The following is a 23,394-nucleotide window of genomic DNA, read 5'->3' as shown; positions in this document are numbered from 1 at the left end:
ATTTCAAGTAGTGAACTTCACACCCTGCACACTGCAAAGGTTCTGATTGGTTTGAGTTGCAATAGCAAAGTACACAGCATCAGAGGCACTCTACCAGCAACTGGAAAGTCACTTGGAAGATGGCACAGAAAAACTCTGTCAGGTTGCAAGGCAAACTGGGGTTGGGAGGGTGGCCTAATCGTTAAGGTGTTTGCCTTACAAGCACAAGGTGCAGGGTTCGAGTCTCACAAGGGATAATTGGATAGGCTTAAAATGGCTCGCAAGGGCAATTAGCCTAGTACTAACCTATGAACCTATAACCTAAACACAGGAAGATAAAGAAGAAAGTCAGACACTCTTCATAAGGGATACCAGCACCAACCTACTCAACAGTCCACAGGACATCAAAGGCAGATGGAAGGAGTACTTCCACCAGCTACTAAATAAAGAAAACCCATTAGAAGCTTTTCTATCCCAGACAGAGCCTGCAATGAAAGAAGAGGAGGAAACCACCCTAAAGGAAGTAAGAATGGCACTAAGGAAACTGAAGTCCAAGAAAGAAGTAGGCTCAGATGATGTCAAAGTAGATATGATCAAGAGGTTGGGTGATACAGGGGAGAGATGGCTCCTGAGGATATTCTTTGCAGTATGGAGAAAAATGTATCCCAGATGGCAGGAGAATAAGCATGCTAGTGCCAGTGTTCAAGATCAAACATGATGTTTACAATTGTGGGCAGTACAGAGGCATCAAAGCGAATGCTCCAGAGACAGTGTTTGATAAATGAATTTGCAGAGTAGTAAAAAGTAAGAGGGGAGATGAGCAGTTCGGATTTGCATCGGGATGCAGGACAATCAACCCAATGTTTTCAGTGAGACAGATAGTTAAGAAAAAGTTAGAAATGAAACAGTCCAACTGGACAGTCCTAGACTTGGAGAAGACATATGACAAGGTCCCAAGAAAGCTGATTTTGGCAATCCTGTGAAGGTTCAAAGTCCCAGAAGCATTGGAAGAATTAGTGCAGGCCATGTACAAGGAGCCAATGTCTCAAGTACAAACAATGTTGGATCTCACAGTAGGGTTTCCAGTGGGAGTGGGTGTGCATCAGGATTAGCTGTGATCCCACAGTTGTTTATACTTGTGATGGGCTAAATTTTCAAACAGGTCAGAGGGAACAGATCAACAAAGATTCTGTATGCAGACAGTGTGGCATTACAGGCAGACTCTGAGCAAGAACTTCAGCAAAAGATAAGGGAGTGGAATGGAAAACTTGAAGATACATAGGACAAAACTGACTACAGATAAGGTAGTTGTAATGGCAGCAAATGTGCTAAATCAGAACAAGCTGAGAAATGAGGTAGAAGGGAAGACATTAGACAGGTTAACAGCTTCAGGTATCCAGGAGGGGTTGATGAGGAAGAGGGAATTTTGAATGTGGAAGACAAAACTAGAATCAGAGGGGCTGCAGCCAACTAGCACAGAGTGTTGTGGGTAGGGCATGTCAGAAGAATGCCAAAAAAATGAAAAATAAGGTGCACAAAACAGTTGTATAACCAGTTCTACTGTATGGTACAGAAACCTGGGCAGTGAAGGCAGACTTGTTGAAGAAGCTAGAGGCGATGGAGATAAAGTGCCTAAGATGGGTGGTAGGGTGCACACTGTGTGAAATGCATGAAGAAATGAGAACTTCAGAGCAGAAGCCAAAGTAACTCCAATTACAGTAAAGGTGAAAGAGACCACGTCATGGTGGTTCTATTCCATGTGAAGAAAAGCAGAGGACAATCTGGTGAGGAAAACATTGGACAGATGGGAAATAAACAAAAGGAAACAAGGGCAATAAGTAAAGAAATTGATAGATTGTGTGACAAAAGACCTGTGATTGTCAGGCATGACCATTGAAGAAAATGGGAGACTGGCACTGAATCAAGAAAGATGGTGACAGTTGACATGAAACCCCAACCCCATGTAGAAAATGGGAAAAGATACGTGATGAGGATGACAATACATTATAAATGGGAAAAGATACGTGATGAGGATGACAATACATTATAAATGGGAAAAGAGATGTTATGAGGATGACAATACATTATAAATGGAAAAAGATAAGTGATGAGGATGACGATACATTATAAATGGGAAAAGATACGTGATGAGGATGACAATACATTATAAATGGGAAAAGATACGTGATGAGGATGACAATACATTATAAATGGGAAAAGATACGTGATGAGGATGACAATACATTATAAATGGGAAAAGATACGTGATGAGGATGACAATACATTATAAATAGGAAAAGATACGTGATGAGGATGACAATACATTATAAATGGGAAAAGATACGTGATGAGGATGACAATACATTATAAATGGGAAAAGAGACGTGATGAGGATGACAATACATTATAAATGGGAAAAGAGACGTGATGAGGATGACAATACATTATAAATGGGAAAAGATACGTGATGAGGATGACAATACATTATAAATGGGAAAAGATACGTGATGAGGATGACAATACATTATAAATGGGAAAAGATACGTGATGAGGATGACAATACATTATAAATGGGAAGAGAGATGTGATGAGGATGACAATACATTATAAATGGGAAGAGAGATGTGATGAGGATGACAATACATTATAAATGGGAAAAAAGATACGTGATGAGGATGACAATACATTATAAATGGGAAAAGATACGTGATGAGGATGACAATACATTATAAATGGGAAAAGATACGTGATGAGGATGACAATACATTATGAATGGGAAAAGATACGTGATGAGGATGACAATATACATTATAAATGGGAAAAGATACGTGATGAGGATGACAATACATTATAAATGGGAAAAGATACATGATGAGGATGACAATACATTATAAATGGGAAAAGACACGTGATGAGGATGACAATACATTATAAATGGGAAAAGACACGTGATGAGGATGACAATACATTATAAATGGGAAAAGACACGTGATGAGGATGACAATACATTATAAATGGGAAAAGACACGTGATGAGGATGACAATACATTATAAATGGGAAAAGACACGTGATGAGGATGACAACACATTATAAATGGGAAAAGAGACGTGATGAGGATGACAACACATTATAAATGGGAAAAGAGACGTGATGAGGATGACAATACATTATAAATGGGAAAAGAGACGTGATGAGGATGACAATACATTATAAATGGGAAAAGAGATGTGCTGGGGCCGCTTTTGTTTGGCATCTACTTCTCTGAAGTACAGGTCAACACTAAGGGACTCTGGCTAACAAAGTTTGCAGATGACTGCAAACTGGGAGCCATTATTGAATCCCCAAATGATGTGGATACTCTACAAAAGGGCCTTACAGAAACAGATGCTTGGTGCCAGAGCCATGGGCTCAAGCTCAATGCCAAGAAATGTATTGTTATCCCCTTTGGGAAAAACATGTATCCATGAATTACCATATAGGTGGCAGTACACTAAACACAGAAAGTGTGATAAGAGACTTAGGGACAGAGGTGGACAGTGGTCTCACCTTCGATAACCACATCGCCACAACAGTCAGGAAATCTTTCTATGTGGCACACCTCATCACGAAGGGCTTTTCATCCAGAAAAAAGGAGGTCATTGTCCCACTGTACTCATCCCTCATTAGACCCATTATAGAATACAACGCCCCATTTGGTATGTACCTCTCAAGACATCTGCAACAACTGGAAAGGCCTCAGAAATACCTCACTAAAAGAATCCCAGGCCTAAAGCAGATGCCCTATGCTGACCGCCTTAAAAAACTCCAGCTGTACTCTGTCGCATATCGTCTACCCAGAGGCGATCTCTGCTTAACATACAAGGCCATGTCAATCCCAGAGCTGTTGGACATGCTACACTTAAAGAAATTCCAATCCCTCAGTGCTACATGCTCCAGGGATCTAAACCTTGTCATCACAATAAACAAAACATGCTGGAGGGATAGGTTCCTGACCTAGAGACTCCCCAGACTCTGGAATAGATTGCCCATACATGTCAAGCAGAGTGCCTCTTTAGACCTCTTCAAGAGGAACCTTGATGATTGGATGGGAGAAAGGAAATTCACCCCAGGGATCACGTCAGTCGCCCTGCTAGACAGGGGTCCAGGAAAGTAAATAATGTGAGAAGAAATAGCCAGGGAATTGTTATGGCTAGGCTTGTATAGGCCCTAGGGCTGATAGCCTAGTACCAACCTATGAACCTATGAACCTATGATGAGGATGACAATACATTATAAATGGGAAAAGATACGTGATGAGGATGACAATACATTATAAATGGGAAAAGATACGTGATGAGGATGACAATACATTATAAATGGGAAAAGAGATGTGATGAGGATGACAATACATTATAAATGGGAAAAGATACGTGATGAGGATAACAATACATTATAAATGGGAAAAGATACGTGATGAGGATGACAATACATTATAAATGGGTAAAGATATGTGATGAGGATGACAATACATTATAAATGGGAAAAGATACGTGATGAGGATGACAATACATTATAAATGGGAAAAGAGATGTGATGAAGATGACAATACATTATAAATGGGAAAAGATACGTGATGAGGATAACAATACATTATAAATGGGAAAAGATACGTGATGAGGATGACAATACATTATAAATGGGAAAAGATATGTGATGAGGATGACAATACATTATCTTCCTTTACATAAGAACTAGACGGACGGATAGGTATTTACTAACTCACCCCTGGCATTTACTGGTCTGCTCTTCCTCAGCAGAGACGATTCAGTCTGAGGGTCAGTACCAGAAGAAAGGCAAATGGTCACATGACTCAATTTCCTTGTATTTCCTATGATGCCGTGGTCCTATTAATAAAGTAAAGGAAAAAACTAAAAACAAAAAATAGTCAAAATGACATGGCTATCAACTGACCACATGATAATTAATGATGAATAAAGAATCAGCAACTTGTATAGTTAATGCCGGCCACTACAGAGGGTGTTAATTCTATGGACTCATCTAAAACCTTTTAAAACAAAGCCTTTAGGGAATGATAGTTTTTAAACTCTATTTCTGTAGTTGGAGGAATAAAGCTAATGCTTGTTTTAAAGATTTGGAGGTAAGTCGTTATGCTGCATTTTGCAGAGGAATATATCCATATATTAATTGACTGTCAGCAAGTATTACAAATCAGGGGGCTTACAGCTTTTGGGGCAACAAATGTAATTTTTATAATTTGTATATAATGCTACAGATATTCACTGGTGGCAGGAGGGTAATGTTAGACAGAGGAGTAAAGTTAATAAACAGAAAGGGCAAAAAAAACCCCAATAATAAATAAAATGCAATTGTGTAATAGCAATACATCCCTTTAAAGCAAAGCTCATGCTGGTAATTTTTTTTCACAGGTGGTACATTTCTATCCCAAGTCAGCTTTCATTCAACTATACCCATAGGTAAACATTACACAGTTACATGCATACCTACATGCGTACAAATATTTCAAGCATGGGCATTAATGCCCTTTTAGCCTGTCAATAGATCAAAGCAGTTGTTCCCAAAACAGTTGTTCCCATAATAAGTGTTCAGGCTGTTCTTAAAAATATCTTAACTAGCTCTTGCTTTAATGTAATTTGATGGTCTGTTCCATGCATCAACTGCTCTCTCAGAGAACCAGTTAGTGCACTTCTCATTCCTATAGAACCTTCTACATAGGTTGTCTGATGATTCTCTAGTACTTTAATGTAATTTGGTGTCTGTTCCATGCATCAGTTACTCTGTCAGAGAACCAGTTAGTGCACTTCTCATTCCTATAGAACCTTCTACATCGGTTATCTGATGATTCTCTAGTACTTTAATGTAATTTGGTAGTCTGTTCCATGCATCAGTTACTCTGTCACAGAACCAGTTAGTGCACTTCTCATTCCTATAGAACCTTCTACATAGGTTGTCTGATGATTCTCTAGTACTTTAATGTAATTTGGTGTCTGTTCCATGCATCAGCTACTCTGTCAGAGAACCAGTTAGTGCACTTCTCATTCCTATAGAACCTTCTACATAGGTTGTCTGATGATTCTCTAGTACTTTAATGTAATTTGGTGTCTGTTCCATGCATCAGTTACTCTGTCAGAGAACCAGTTAGTGCACTTCTCATTCCTATAGAACCTTCTACACAGGTTGTCTGATGATTCTCTAGTACTTTAATGTAATTTGGTGTCTGTTCCATGCATCAGTTACTCTGTCAGAGAACCAGTTAGTGCACTTCTCATTCCTATAGAACCTTCTACATAGGTTGTCTGATGATTCTCTAGTACTTTAATGTAATTTGGTGTCTGTTCCATGCATCAGTTACTCTGTCAGAGAACCAGTTAGTGCACTTCTCATTCCTATAGAACCTTCTACATCGGTTATCTGATGATTCTCTAGTACTTTAATGTAATTTGGTGTCTGTTCCATGCATCAGTTACTCTGTCACAGAACCAGTTAGTGCACTTCTCATTCCTATAGAACCTTCTACATAGGTTGTCTGATGATTCTCTAGTACTTTAATGTAATTTGGTAGTCTGTTCCATGCATCAGTTACTCTGTCACAGAACCAGTTAGTGCACTTCTCATTCCTATAGAACCTTCTACATAGGTTGTCTGATGATTCGCTAGTACTTTAATGTAATTTGGTGTCTGTTCCATGCATCAGTTACTCTGTCACAGAACCAGTTAGTGCACTTCTCATTGCTATAGAACCTTCTACATAGGTTATCTGATGATTCTCTAGTACTTTAATGTAATTTGGTAGTCTGTTCCATGCATCAGTTACTCTGTCATAGAACCAGTTAGTGCACTTCTCATTCCTATAGAACCTTCTACATAGGTTGTCTGATGATTCTCTAGTACTTTAATGTAATTTGGTGTCTGTTCCATGCATCAGTTACTCTGTCACAGAACCAGTTAGTGCACTTCTCATTCCTATAGAACCTTCTACATGGGTTATCTGATGATTCTCTAGTACTTTAATGTAATTTGGTAGTCTGTTCCATGCATCAGTTACTCTGTCACAGAACCAGTTAGTGCACTTCTCATTCCTATAGAACCTTCTACATAGGTTATCTGATGATTCTCTAGTACTTTAATGTAATTTGGTGTCTGTTCCATGCATCAGTTACTCTGTCAGAGAACCAGTTAGTGCACTTCTCATTCCTATAGAACCTTCTACATAGGTTATCTGATGATTCTCTAGTACTTTAATGTAATTTGGTGTCTGTTCCATGCATCAGTTACTCTGTCAGAGAACCAGTTAGTGCACTTCTCATTCCTATAGAACCTTCTACATAGGTTGTCTGATGATTCTCTAGTACTTTAATGTAATTTGGTGTCTGTTCCATGCATCAGTTACTCTGTCAGAGAACCAGTTAGTGCACTTCTCATTCCTATAGAACCTTCTACATAGGTTGTCTGATGATTCTCTAGTACTTTAATGTAATTTGGTGTCTGTTCCATGCATCAGTTACTCTGTCACAGAACCAGTTAGTGCACTTCTCATTCCTATAGAACCTTCTACATAGGTTGTCTGATGATTCTCTAGTACTTTAATGTAATTTGGTGTCTGTTCCATGCATCAGTTACTCTGTCACAGAACCAGTTAGTGCACTTCTCATTCCTATAGAACCTTCTACATAGGTTATCTGATGATTCTCTAGTACTTTAATGTAATTTGGTGTCTGTTCCATGCATCAGTTACTCTGTCATAGAACCAGTTAGTGCACTTCTCATTCCTATAGAACCTTCTACATAGGTTATCTGATGATTCTCTAGTACTTTAATGTAATTTGGTGTCTGTTCCATGCATCAGTTACTCTGTCAGAGAACCAGTTAGTGCACTTCTCATTCCTATAGAACCTTCTACATAGGTTGTCTGATGATTCTCTAGTACTTTAATGTAATTTGGTGTCTGTTCCATGCATCAGTTACTCTGTCAGAGAACCAGTTAGTGCACTTCTCATTCCTATAGAACCTTCTACATAGGTTGTCTGATGATTCTCTAGTACTTTAATGTAATTTGGTGTCTGTTCCATGCATCAGTTACTCTGTCACAGAACCAGTTAGTGCACTTCTCATTCCTATAGAACCTTCTACATAGGTTGTCTGATGATTCTCTAGTACTTTAATGTAATTTGGTGTCTGTTCCATGCATCAGTTACTCTGTCACAGAACCAGTTAGTACACTTCTCATTCCTATAGAACCTTCTACATAGGTTGTCTGATGATTCTCTAGTACTTTAATGTAATTTGGTGTCTGTTCCATGCATCAGTTACTCTGTCACAGAACCAGTAAGTGCACTTCTCATTCCTATAGAACCTTCTACATAGGTTGTCTGATGATTCTCTAGTACTTTAATGTAATTTGGTGTCTGTTCCATGCATCAGTTACTCTGTCAGAGAACCAGTAAGTGCACTTCTCATTCCTATAGAACCTTCTACATAGGTTGTCTGATGATTCTCTAGTACTTTAATGTAATTTGGTAGTCTGTTCCATGCATCAGTTACTCTGTCACAGAACCAGTTAGTGCACTTCTCATTCCTATAGAACCTTCTACATAGGTTATCTGATGATTCTCTAGTACTTTAATGTAATTTGGTGTCTGTTCCATGCATCAGTTACTCTGTCACAGAACCAGTTAGTGCACTTCTCATTCCTATAGAACCTTCTACATAGGTTGTCTGATGATTCTCTAGTACTTTAATGTAATTTGGTGTCTGTTCCATGCATCAGTTACTCTGTCACAGAACCAGTTAGTGCACTTCTCATTCCTATAGAACCTTCTACATAGGTTATCTGATGATTCTCTAGTACTTTAATGTAATTTGGTAGTCTGTTCCATGCATCAGTTACTCTGTCACAGAACCAGTTAGTGCACTTCTCATTCCTATAGAACCTTCTACATAGGTTGTCTGATGATTCTCTAGTACTTTAATGTAATTTGTTGTCTGTTCCATGCATCAGTTACTCTGTCAGAGAACCAGTTACATCTCATTCCTATAGAACCTTCTACATAGGTTGTCTGATGATTCTCTAGTACTTTAATGTAATTTGGTGTCTGTTCCATGCATCAGTTACTCTGTCACAGAACCAGTTAGTGCACTTCTCATTCCTATAGAACCTTCTACATGGTTGTCTGATGATTCTTTAGTACTTTAATGTAATTTGGTGTCTGTTCCATGCATCAGTTACTCTGTCAGAGAACCAGTTAGTGCACTTCTCATTCCTATAGAACCTTCTACATAGGTTGTCTGATGATTCTCTAGTACTTTAATGTAATTTGGTAGTCTGTTCCATGCATCAGTTACTCTGTAACAGAACCAGTTAGTGCACTTCTCATTCCTATAGAACCTTCTACATAGGTTGTCTGATGATTCTCTAGTACTTTAATGTAATTTGGTAATCTGTTCCATGCATCAGTTACTCTGTCATAGAACCAGTTAGTGAACTTCTCATTCCTATAGAACCTTCTACATAGGTTGTCTGATGATTCTCTAGTACTTTAATGTAATTTGGTAATCTGTTCCATGCATCAGTTACTCTGTCATAGAACCAGTTAGTGCACTTCTCATTCCTATAGAACCTTCTACATAGGTTGTCTGATGATTCTCTAGTACTTTAATGTAATTTGGTGTCTGTTCCATGCATCAGTTACTCTGTCACAGAACCAGTTAGTGCACTTCTCATTCCTATAGAACCTTCTACATAGGTTGTCTGATGATTCTCTAGTACTTTAATGTAATTTGGTAGTCTGTTCCATGCATCAGTTACTCTGTCAGAGAACCAGTTAGTGCACTTTTCATTCCTATAGAACCTTCTACATGGTTGTCTGATGATTCTCTAGTACTTTAATGTAATTTGGTAGTCTGTTCCATGCATCAGCTACTCTCTGAGAACCAGTTAGTGCACTTCTCATTCCTATAGAACCTTCTACATAGGTTGTCTGATGATTCTCTAGTACTTTAATGTAATTTGGTAGTCTGTTCCATGCATCAGTTACTCTGTCAGAGAACCAGTTAGTGCACTTCTCATTCCTATAGAACCTTCTACATAGGTTATCTGATGATTCTCTAGTACTTTCATGTAATTTGGTAGTCTGTTCCATGCATCAGTTACTCTGTCAGAGAACCAGTTAGTGCACTTCTCATTCCTATAGAACCTTCTACATAGGTTATCTGATGATTCTCTAGTACTTTAATGTAATTTGGTGTCTGTTCCATGCATCAGTTACTCTGTCTGAGAACCAGTTAGTGCACTTCTCATTCCTATAGAACCTTCTACATAGGTTATCTGATGATTCTCTAGTACTTTAATGTAATTTGGTAGTCTGTTCCATGCATCAGTTACTCTGTCTGAGAACCAGTTAGTGCACTTCTCATTCCTATAGAACCTTCTACATGGGTTGTCTGATGATTCTCTAGTACTTTAATGTAATTTGGTAGTCTGTTCCATGCATCAGTTACTCTGTCACAGAACCAGTTAGTGCACTTCTCATTCCTATAGAACCTTCTACATAGGTTGTCTGATGATTCTCTAGTACTTTAATGTAATTTGGTGTCTGTTCCATGCATCAGTTACTCTGTCACAGAACCAGTTAGTGCACTTCTCATTCCTATAGAACCTTCTACAGAGGTTGTCTGATGATTCTCTAGTACTTTAATGTAATTTGGTGTCTGTTCCATGCATCACTTACTCTGTCAGAACCAGTTAGTGCACTTCTCATTCCTATAGAACCTTCTACATGGGTTGTCTGATGATTCTCTAGTACTTTAATGTAATTTGGTAGTCTGTTCCATGCATCAGTTACTCTGTCACAGAACCAGTTAGTGCACTTCTCATTCCTATAGAACCTTCTACATAGGTTATCTGATGATTCTCTAGTACTTTAATGTAATTTGGTAGTCTGTTCCATGCATCAGTTACTCTGTCACAGAACCAGTTAGTGCACTTCTCATTCCTATAGAACCTTCTACATAGGTTGTCTGATGATTCTCTAGTACTTTAATGTAATTTGGTAGTCTGTTCCATGCATCAGTTACTCTGTCACAGAACCAGTTAGTGCACTTCTCATTCCTATAGAACCTTCTACATAGGTTGTCTGATGATTCTCTAGTACTTTAATGTAATTTGGTAGTCTGTTCCATGCATCAGTTACTCTGTCAGAGAACCAGTTAGTGCACTTCTCATTCCTATAGAACCTTCTACATGGTTATCTGATGATTCTCTAGTACTTTAATGTAATTTGGTAGTCTGTTCCATGCATCAGTTACTCTGTCACAGAACCAGTTAGTGCACTTCTCATTCCTATAGAACCTTCTACATAGGTTATCTGATGATTCTCTAGTACTTTAATGTAATTTGGTGTCTGTTCCATGCATCAGTTACTCTGTCACAGAACCAGTTAGTGCACTTCTCATTCCTATAGAACCTTCTACATAGGTTGTCTGATGATTCTCTAGTACTTTAATGTAATTTGGTGTCTGTTCCATGCATCAGTTACTCTGTCACAGAACCAGTTAGTGCACTTCTCATTCCTATAGAACCTTCTACATAGGTTGTCTGATGATTCTCTAGTACTTTAATGTAATTTGGTGTCTGTTCCATGCATCAGTTACTCTGTCACAGAACCAGTTAGTGCACTTCTCATTCCTATAGAACCTTCTACATAGGTTGTCTGATGATTCTCTAGTACTTTAATGTAATTTGGTAGTCTGTTCCATGCATCAGTTACTCTGTCACAGAACCAGTTAGTGCACTTCTCATTCCTATAGAACCTTCTACATAGGTTATCTGATGATTTTCTAGTACTTTTTGATAACCCCAAACATTCTCAGAGATAGTTGTGTCTAAATGCCCTATATACCTGAATAAGATCTCCTCTTAAACATCTGTAAGAGACACTGTGCAAGTTCAGATATTTTAGTCTTTCATAATAACTTAATTTTCACATCCATGGATGCACTTGGTATATTTCCACTGTACCTTTCCAGTTTACTCATGCTTGTTTTCTTATAAGGTTTCCATATTGTTGTTCCATATTCAAGTTTGGATCTGAGTAATTAACAAACAATGAGTTCATCATTTCTGATTTACAAAACTTTATAAATCTTTTTATACAACCTATAGTTCTATATTATTAAATTGCTGGTTGATAAGATGAGAAGAACTCAAAGCTGTGTCTACTCATATACCCAGGTCCTTAAATGACTCTACAGTTTCAATCAATGTGCATTATGTTAAATATTCACTTTTCTATTTATGCCCCTGGAATCTCGCACGGTTAGTTTTTTTGATGAATTTATCATCATATTATTCTCCTGTGCCCAAATGGTCAATTTAGTCAAGTTCTTTTGCAGACATGCCCTGTCTGTTAACACGTCTAATCAGTTTACTAAATTTCGGGTCATCTGCAAAGAGACTGTAGAACACCTCAGATGAAAAAGATAGGTCTTAAAAATGCAATCTAAACAGGTAAGGGCCAAGGACAGAGTCCTATGGGACACCCTGACTGTAACCAAGAATTTCACCTGTCCAGTTGCTGTGTATTACTTGCCATGTCCTATTTGTAAGCCATGCAGCTATCCATTTTATCAAGAGTAAATCAATGCATTGTAGTTGTAATTTATTGATCAGTGTTCTGTGCATGACCCTGTCAAATGCTGAAGTTAAATCTATATAAATCACATCACAGCACAATTTTTCATTCACAGCTGTTATTATATTGTTATAGAACATCATGTTACAGGTAGTAATAGATCTATTTTCAACATATGCATGCTGATATATGGCTTCAAGTCCCAACCTATCCAGTTCTGACAATAACTTATCCAGTATTACCTTCTCCATTATTTTTCCACAACATGAAAGTAGACTTAAGGGTCTATATGACTCTAGGTTTGTCCTACTCCCCTTTCCCTTAAAAACAGGTTTAATACGCTCATGTCTTCAATCTTGAGGACTCTCTCCATAATTATTTGACCTAGTAAATAACAGAAATAATGGGACTATAAGTTCTTGCGGAAGTGTTCTCAGGTCATTATTATTTATTCTGTCTTCTCCCAGTGCTTTGTTTGGATCCAGTTTGCATGGTTCTTTTTCAGTATAATCTATTTTGATTCCACTTTCTGAGGTTACTGGATATCATTAAAACAACTTATCACCCCCTTTGTGGAGCCAAACTGTTTTGCATAAGATGTTGTAAACATATCTATAATCTGTTGTGTCTGAAAATACATTTTAGAATCTACACAGTTCATCAATCTGTATGTCCTTACTCCTTCCATATCTTAAGTATCTATAAAATGGTTTTCTATTATGCTTAATATCTTTATATAAATTTCATGTTCTTGTCTCACACTATGCCTAATTTATTTGTCCAGCTTGTTTATTTCAGTTTTCAAAGTAGTAATTTGACCTCTTTTCGATTTTTATGTTTTGTCTCTCACCTTAATATCTTGTCCTTATGGAAATATATCCCCCTGATATTGTATGCCTAGATCCTGATGTTAAACATTTTTTTATTTTTTTTTTTATACTCAAACAATTTCTCTTTCAAAACATTTCACATTTCTTCTGCATTTTTTTTTTCATTGAACACCTCACTCCAGTAAGTTTTACACAGTAACTGTTTTACTTCCATATAATCTGTAATTAACCTTCTGTGCACTGGTTTAGATTTTAGGTTGGCAGAATTATCTAGCAACAGATTAACCTTTATAACCCCATGATCACTGCACATCAACGGTAGTAAAACTTGACATGAAGTAACAATAATTTCTTTAGGAACAATGCCCAGTATGTTCCTTCCCCTGGCAGTTTTTTTTTATTACAATCTGAAGCAATTCTTGTTCCTGAATATACGTTGTGAATAATATCCTTATTAATGTTGTAGCACCAATATTATTCCAATCTGTTTCTGGTAAATTTAAGTCCCCAGCTAATATTATTTTTTCTTCTCGTGTTTTATGCAAGAAATGTATGGCTTCCTGTGGGTCATCTGCATTTGACTTTGGTGGTCTGTACACGCCAACAATTGTTATATGTTCCAGGGTTGTCTTTATTGTCACAGTTACACAGTCTATAGCATTGGTGTTATCACTGAACATGTAATAATCACAGGTCTTATAACTATCTTTAATCTCTACCATAATACTGCCACCTGATTTTTTTGTTAGAATGTCTGTTACAGTAAAAACATTTATACCCTGACTGAACTGGTTTACAGTCATTGCTCTTTAACCATGTTTCACAAACAATAACATCAACACTGTGGGAACATAGCAAATTTTCCAATAATAAAACCTTATTATTAATGTTTCTAGCATTAAAAACCATCAAATATGCATCAAATGTTGGTGTCTATGAACTGTTAAATTTTGGACCTGGCAAAAATCCTGCCTTGAGTTTGTCAAATATTGTAAAATTCTGGTGCAATAATTCTTGTAACTGATCTTGACAAATGCAAGCCATCCTGTCTGAACATGTGTACCCAAAATTGGGTTCAGATGCTCTACACATGTCAGTTTTTTTAAAATGGGACGTTTTTTTTTCACATAGGTATTTGTGTGATAAGAGGGCTGTAAATTACCTACTAACAGTCAAAGAGTCCTTGCAGATGAGAGCATTTGTATCGACATGAATAAAAACAGACCAGTACTTAATTACATTAAGGCATTCTAAGGATTGTCTCACGTCCTCTATTTTTGCTCCTGGCAAGCATTACATGATTCAGTGTTCATTATATTCTCTGCAAATGTAAGTATCAGTTCCTCTAATAACTGAATCCCCAATTACAAGAATATCTTTTCTGAGCAGATCTGACGAATCTTCATCTTCTAATACAGTAATATCTTCTCTATCACTTGTTACACAGGAATTAATATTCATCACAGTTAGACATATTAATCCCACTGTTTTCATTGTGTATTACATTTGCAAGCATATAATTCTCAGCCAGCTGGCTTTGTACATCCACACTTTCAGCCATGTTGTCAACATCTGACTTTCTCCTTATTTTTTCTTACAGTAATGTTCTTCAATCCTTCCACAATCAGTTTTGATTTCTTCCTTTTCGCCTGCCCCTTACCTCTTTTTTCTACCTTTTCCATTGGAAAGGTGATGCCTTTTTCTGTAGCCTGAGGGTTTTCTGATAGACAGATATCTTCATTCCCTGTCACCAGTGTGTTACATAACAAAGCAGAATCCTTTTTACTACGTATTCTCTTTCCTTTACAGTCATTGGTCAGTTTCTTTTTCTTCCTTGTTATTTGTTGTGAACATCTTCCTTTCTTTCTTTTTCTGTTTCCTTCTAAACAATCCAGATCCTCAGACTGCTGAATACTTGCATCCAAGTTGTCAGAGGCATTGTCTTGTTTCATAGGCATTAAATGATCTTTACATACAACAGACACTTCCTTTCCTAAATGTGTTCTATTTGTTCTTTGCCTAACATTATTTATCTCACCAGCCCAGTCATTAATATATGTAACAACAGTTCTCCAAGCCATGCCAGTTGCACAAGTGCAATCATCATCATCAAGTCTAGATTTACTTCTAACAATGGTAAGCAATATATCCAGCTTTTGACACGAGGAACACAGATCACCAGTTTTAAATATGTATAGCATTTATTATACTGTATAAGATATTTGTGCTTTAGCAAATAATTAATAGCGTACTCATTTAAGGAGTCCATTTTCAGCTTCAAACAAAATATTGTAAAAGAAAAGAATAACCAAATCAGTAACCATGGAATTCAAAGAGAACTTAAATCAAGTTCTGTGAGAAAAATAACATAAGTAATATACAACTAAATACTAAAGTAATTACAGTAAGGTTGTTACTCTGACCGTACAAGTTCTAAAAGTCAGACAAAAGCTGGAATTTCTGTACATTGCACACAGTAGCTTTTGCTCACTATTGATAGCAGTCTCACCTATTTTTAATGGTAAAAAATCAATAAATCACAAACCACTCTATCGTATCTGTCTGTCTGGGATGACATGGTCAACAGACCACAATGCTTTGCCAGAGATGGACTGCACCTGTTGCCCATGGGATTCCGGATACTGGCTAAGGGTCTTGCGGCCCCTATAGTGCCCTTTTTAGGCAAGGTTCAAATGACAAATTCACCACCGTAACAGGAACAGGCAAGCAGAAACTGAGGGTGATGCTACTTAATGCTAGAAGTCTAAACCTTAAAATGCACTCACTCGAGGCACTGCTTAAAATGGAGAACATCGATATCTGTGCAATGACTGAGACCTGGTTCAAGGCTCAAGAAAGCACCCCTGCATTACCAGGTTATAACTCATACCATACTTTTTGACCAGCAAACTTAGACCAGAACACCAAAGGCAGAGGTGTGCCCATATTCATTAAGGATATCCACACCTCCAGGCTAGTTGCACAGCATAATGCATCCGAGGTTATCAAAGTGCAACTAACTCTGGGCAAAACTGCAATCCAAATTGTAGCTTGCTAAAGATCCCCCACAATGCCCCAGAATTCCCACTCCTCTTTGCTTGATATACTGGAAAATATTAGGGTTCAACCAAACACCCTAATAATGGGTGATTTCAACTACCCCACCATTAAATGGGAAAACTACTCATGTTCCAACTCCTTCACTCAACGCTTTCTGGAATTCATAAATTCCAATGGGGTCTATATTAGAACATCGAAGTTTCAAAACTTCGAATGCTCTAATATCAAACCCTATTACGTGAAAGCTAAAAACATCGAACATACAGAACAGTGAATTTTTTCCTAGGGAAAAAATTTGTTGTTCCAAAACACATACACACAACACAAGCACACCAAACAAACAGCAATCCACACACATACACCTAAAATCTTACACCTAACCCTACACTAAACTATACACACACCACTAACTATCCACTTACCTTAACCCAAACCCTAACCCTAAGGTCCGTCACTATCACATACTTACCTGACCCGCACCCTAACCCTAACTCACCTAACCTGCCCTAACCCTCACGTCCACACAATCACACACATACCTAACCCATGCTCTAACCCTAACTACCCTAACTCGCACTCAGTCGCACACTTACCTAACTGACCCGTAACTTTCCACCACAGCACTGAAAATACCGAAGCAACAGAAACGGACAACCAAATTCTTTCCCTAGAAAAAAATTTGGTTTTCTGTTGCTTCGATATTTTCAACTTTTGTGTGATAGGGTTTGATATAAGAACATTCAAAGTTTTGAAACTTTGATGTTCAAATATAGACCCATTCCAATGCCCTGGATCAACATATCCACATCCCCACCAGGGGCAACAGTATCCTAGACCTAGTCATTACCAACATGAGTGACCAGTGTTCCTCACCTGAAGTCAACTCTTCATTGGTCAGATCCAGCTATAAGCTAATCACCCTAGATATCTGCATCCCACCCCCACCCACCATTAAGGAAACCATGGTAAAATATTTCTCCAAACCCAACTTCATGCTTCTTAAAACAGAAGTGGTGAACTTCATGACGCAGATGGACAATACAATTACGACTGCTGAATTAGGATTCACAAATGCGCTCTATAAGCACTTACATGAGTGCATGGATCGTGCTATCCCAAACAGAACCAAGACGCTATCCTCCAAAAAAAGGAAGCCAATCTGGTGGTCCCTTGCCATAAACAAACTCTACAACAGAAGGAAGAAACTGTTGCAAAAGAGAGTAAAATCCCATGAGTGGAGTGGAGGAGGTCCCTGGTCAACCTCAGTAAGAAGCTGAGATCCCTTATAAGATCCTCCAAAACTAGCTATGAAAACAAAATCACCACTGATTCTAAGGGCAACCACAAAGCATTCTATAGCTATATCAAGAATCACAATGGCAATACCCAGATCTGCTCCGAGTTACAGCACAATGGCACGAAAAGTACAGAACCAACTGATATTGCCAACATCCTGGCATATAGGTTCAGTGCTAACTTTACCCCCTCTCACCCCCTAAAGGGCCCATATCAATACAGGAAGAATGCAGAGTCCCTGTAATCACATCTATGCAGATAAAAGTTGCACTCTCTAAAACCAAAAACACAGCATCCATGGGACCGGATAACATCCCAGGCTGCATTTTACACAAACTTCAGAATGAACTGGCTCCCCACCTAAGCACCATGTTCAATCATAGTCTCACGTCAGGCTTTGTGCCCACTGAATGGTGCACAGCAACAGTTATCCCACTCCACAAAGGGGGAGCCACCACTAATCCTGGGAACTATTGCTCTATTAGCCTGACGAGCCTGGTCTGCAAGGCCATGGAATGTATCATCATGGAACTCATAAACAAAGACATTGGTAACCTCCAAACTCTGGACCCCACCCAGTTCAGGTTTGTGAAAGGCAAATCATGCCTTCTGAACCTGATTGACTTCTTTGAGGCAGTCATCAAAGCCATAAATGAGGGTAAGGTGGTTCACATAGCCTATCTTGACCTCACCAAGGCTTTCAACAACATCCCCTATTCTGGAATTATATCTAAACTCACTAAACTAGCTATAAATATCTACATCACAAGATGGGTTGCCAACTGGCTCACTGACAGAACTCACACTGTAAAATTTGCAGATTCCAAATCTGACTTTAAACCAGTGACAAGTGGAGTACCACAGGGTTCAGTCCTGGGAACTCTCCGGTTTGGTATCTACTTTTCTGAAGTACAGGCTAACATAGAAGGCCTCTTGCTAACGATGTATGCAGATGACTGCAAATTAGGAGCCATAGTTGAGTCCCCAAATGATGTGGACACCCTACAGAAGGGCCTCACTGAGACAGATGCCTGGTGTCAGAGGCATGGCCTCAAGCTCAATGTCAAAAAGTGTATTGTCATCCCCTTTGATAAAAACTCTGTACCCATGAACAACCACATAAATGGCAGCCTACTTAATGCCGAATGTGTGATAAGAGACCTTGGGACCCAGGTGGACAGTAGTCTCTCCTTTGATAATCACATCGTCACAGTAGTCAGGAAATCCTTCTATGTGGCACACCTCATCACAAAAGGGTTCTCATCCAGGAAAAAAAGAGGTCATTGTTCTCCTCTACTCAGTACTCATTAGACCCATTATAGAGTACAACGCCCCTTTTGGAATGTACCTCACAAGACATCTGCAGCTGCTGGAAAGGCCACAGAAGTACCTCACAAAGAGGATTACTAGCCTCAAACAGATTCCCCACACTGACCATCTCATGTCAGGGGAACCTGGTTGGCTAGGCTTATGTAGGCCCTTGGGCCGATAGCCTAGTACCTACCTATGAACCTATAAACCAATAAACCTATAGTTAAAACTTTTGCATTTTTCTGCTTTTTTCCTGCATCCTAATTTATATAAAATTTCTGAGTTATCATAGAGCAATGGGTCATTTCATCCACAGCAAGATTACTGAAGACCTTCCATTTGAGACTGACTGACTGAATGATGCTTTTATCAAAATGTAATCTTTTTGATTTGTATATCATTCTCAGATGTTTGTCAACATTAGAGTCATTTATAGTAAGAAGTGGAATAGAGGCACACTCATCTGCTTGGCTATGGTATTATATGATGTGGAGTTTTGGTACTAACACAAAAAAAAACGTAGTGCAAAATTTGATCAGACATTTTCACTCAGTCATAACAAAATAATCTTTAACAACTTGTTCAGTGATGACACAACTCTTGTCCATTGTATTAAGCAGTTATTGTAAGATCTGTTTTTGTTCAGGTGCTGAAATACCGTGAGCCTAATGAAGGAATGTGAAAACAATATAACATTATTTTATCTGACAACAAAGATCATGCCAGGACTGATTTTTCCATCTGTTGCAGAACACACATGGATTTCCGTGTTGCTAATCACACTGACAGCTGTAATGGCATCATTTATGTCTTGTGTTTTCCTCTGCCTGTTAAGATGCTACAGGCAAAAGCAGAAACAGAAACATATTCCCAAGGCCTTGGTGAGTTACAGCATTTATATAATTGTGTTATGGTTTTAAACTCTTGCTGACTCCTATCTTACAAAAAATCATAATCATTAGAAACCTCTAGTATAACTCTATAAAATACAACCTTTATAAAGCTATATGGTTGGTGGATGTCTAATCAAGTGGACAGAATGCCAACAATTCTTTGGTTGACGCCATTTGGTTGATACAGACAGATAGTCGACAAGTGTGTGAGATCAACAGTCCTTTGGAAGGGGAATATTCCCTTTCCCCTGGAATTGTGGGATCTCAGACTTAGTATATATAATTAGCGGAGGGTATGGGGTGGTGTACTTGCCATTCATTTAGTCTCTCCTGGGTAATCCCTGGAGTGTGCATTGACTGTGTCAACATTTGTTCATTCAACGTTTTGACATCAATCTCCTGGGCGTCGGCATTGTGTCCATTTGATTGGGTGTCCAACTGCATCAAGCAAAGCATGGAACTTGAAATAGATATGATTGTAAATGGTTGGACTACACATTAAGTGCCTCATCTTCACATTTCTGACTGTCTTTAATTTTTGGAAATATCCTCAAATATGTATCAAATGTTGCCCTGACCCTTGTAATATTTACAATTTAATGGAGTCTATTTCATTTTATTGAAAATACTCTTTATGACCCTGAGGTAATGAGCGTGTTTTTGCTATACCAATCTAACCATTGTATATTATTTTAAAAATAGTTTTGACCTTAAAGTACTTTTTTGAACTGATGAACATGGGGGCTGAGAGCCCCCATCCATAATCTATGTCTTTCTCTGCCTCTCTCTCTCTCTCTGTATATCTGCATCTATATCTATATCTATAATTTTATATATATATATATATATATATATATATATATATATATATACACATACGCATTTTATTTCTTTCACATCAAGTTGGTGCAACTTCAGCTGTAGTATACTTGGAGATTGGGGGTGGGAACATTAGTAGATTTGGACACCACTGCACTCCCTTAAAATGTGATTTCTAAGCTTACAATTTCTTACGTATTTTGCAGTGATGGTGGTATTCTAACCTACTGTAGACTGGGTGAGATAGCTTTACCTTTGACACTATCAAGCAGCTCCAATAACTACCTTGAAAATAACACTGGACATTATGTCTTAGAAAATGCATCTTAACATGCCATTTTATTCTGCTAACTTTTCAGCTTAATAAAAGCAATGCTGCAGAAGTGTTCTTGGTTTTGCATCTTTGTGCATCACTTTTAATTAGCAACCACTGAAAGGAGTTTTAGAAAACAGTTTTAATTTCAGTATCACAAGATATTGGAAACATCCCATCCCTAACAACCATCAAGGCGTTTTCACAGCCAGTAATTATGCACCACACAATATGCTTACTTTTGCAATTAACATAAACATCTTCACAGCTAAATTAGATGTCTGATTTCCTGAAAGGAGATTAGGGAAATGCTATTTAAACTAACTGTGGCTTCCAGAGTGTTGTAAACTTTTCACACTATACTAAGGCTATGGTTGATTCCCTTCTGCTTAGTTGTTAAAATATTGCATGACACTTGTTGAATTCAACAAATAGTTTATGTCAATACACATTTGCATGTTTCAGTAGCTACATAGTGTAAGTACAAAATGTTATTCTATATTCTTTTCTATTTTGTTCTAAATAGGTTTCTCAGACAAAGGGTTTCATGTGTGCCAATAGTACTACACATTCAGCTCTAATAATCCATTACTGGATATAGATGCAGTTATATGATTGTTAAATGTATTCTAATGAGTTTACTTTTCAGAAAAGGTTGAACAGGAAATTATTTATTGCTCCTATTTATTAGAGCATGTTTTTGGTCTGTATATAAATTACCTACTAGTAAACTAAAGTCACAATTAGCTACATATTTCCTCCTGCACCCCTGTGAAGTGGCATATTTCAGTTACTTATTATAACAATATCCAAAGTCTATAGCTGAGGTGAAGTTACCGCTTACCTTAATAAAGCCTGCCAACCCTAACCCTAACCTTACACCTTATCTTAGAAATACTTTTTCTGTAACACTTCCACTATCCATACAAATTAGGGCTTAGAGATTCAGGGAAACCTTGGTGTAAAGATTATAAAAGGAAACTTTTCCATTTGTAATCTTTTGCAGTTTAAGTTTTTTGGGTTGACAAAAATATAAAGGCTCAAAATGTTTTTTTCAGTATTCTGTATTCAAAATATGCACATATTAAATATTAATAATAAACGTTTAATTATTTATTTATTTCTATGTGTTGAGTGGGATAGTCAGAGAGACCAAAATGTTTTTTCAGCAGAGACCCAGGGAGAAAAGCTTCATATTTACACAATAAAGCATAAAACATTAAAAATATAGCATACAGCTACAATTCTTAAACCCTGTTTGAGAAATGTAAACAGCTTCCAAAAATACAGATAAGCAATGACAAAAGAAAAGAAAAATAGTAAACTTAAGATATATACAAAAATAGCGACAGAAATGGATATGTTGGCAACACATAAGAAGAAAAGAGAATAATTGTAAGAATATACACTTAGACTGATGAGATGGTCTGATAATCTGGGTGCAGAGAACATAACCAAGAGCTGGCCAGGTATTGTTAGAGGAGGACCATAACCAAGAGCTGGACAGGTATTGCTAGAGCAGGACCACAACCAAGAGCTGGCCAGGTATTGTTAGAGCAGGACCATAACCAAGAGCTGGCCAGGTATTGTTAGAGCAGGACCATAACCAAGAGCTGGACAGGTATTGTTAGAGCAGGACCATAACCAAGAGCTGGACAGGTATTGTTAGAGCAGGACCATAACCAAGAGCCAGACAGGTATTGTTAGAGCAGGACCATAACCCAGAGCTGGACAGGTATAGATAGAGCAGGACCATAACCAAGAGCTGGACAGGTATTGTTAGAGCAGGACCATAACCAAGAGCTGGACAGGTATTGTTAGAGCAGGACCATAACCAAGAGCTGGACAGGTATTGTTAAAGCAGGACCATAACCAAGAGCTGGGCAGGTATTGTTAGAGCAGGACCATAACCAAAAGCTGGACAGGTATTGTTAGAGCAGGACCATAACCAAGAGCTGGGCAGGTATTGTTAGAGCAGGACCATAACCAAAAGCTGGACAGGTATTGTTAGAGCAGGACCATAACCAAGAGCTGGACAGGTATTGTTAGAGCAGGACCCTAACCAAGAGCTGGACAGGTATTGTTAGAGCAGGACCATAACCAAGAGCTGGACAGGTATTGTTAGAGCAGGACCATAAACAAGAGCTGGACAGGTATTGTTAGAGCAGGACCATAACCAAGAGCTGGACAGGTATTGTTAGAGCAGGACCATAACCAAGAGTTGGACAGGCAATGTTAGAGCAGG

General features: G+C 38.1%; 1 protein-coding gene across 1 annotated transcript in view; it reads left to right on the top strand.

Annotated features, from left to right (window-relative positions):
• The window catches only part of LOC122790164 (interferon alpha/beta receptor 1-like), an 809,243-nt gene that overhangs the window by 689,467 nt on the left and 96,382 nt on the right, over positions 1 to 23,394 (top strand). Inside the window, exon 7 of the mRNA XM_044057756.1 lies at positions 19,875 to 20,005. Coding sequence (XP_043913691.1) covers positions 19,875 to 20,005 — 131 coding nt within the window. The remainder of the gene's footprint in view (positions 1 to 19,874; positions 20,006 to 23,394) is intronic.

The sequence above is a fragment of the Protopterus annectens genome, chromosome 15.part0 (assembly GCF_019279795.1).
Source record: "Protopterus annectens isolate FY-2018-M chromosome 15.part0, PAN1.0, whole genome shotgun sequence".
In the NCBI taxonomy this organism is placed as follows: Eukaryota; Metazoa; Chordata; order Ceratodontiformes; family Protopteridae; genus Protopterus; species Protopterus annectens.
Note: the sequence above shows the minus strand (reverse complement) of the source record. Positions and strands in the feature narration are given on the sequence as shown.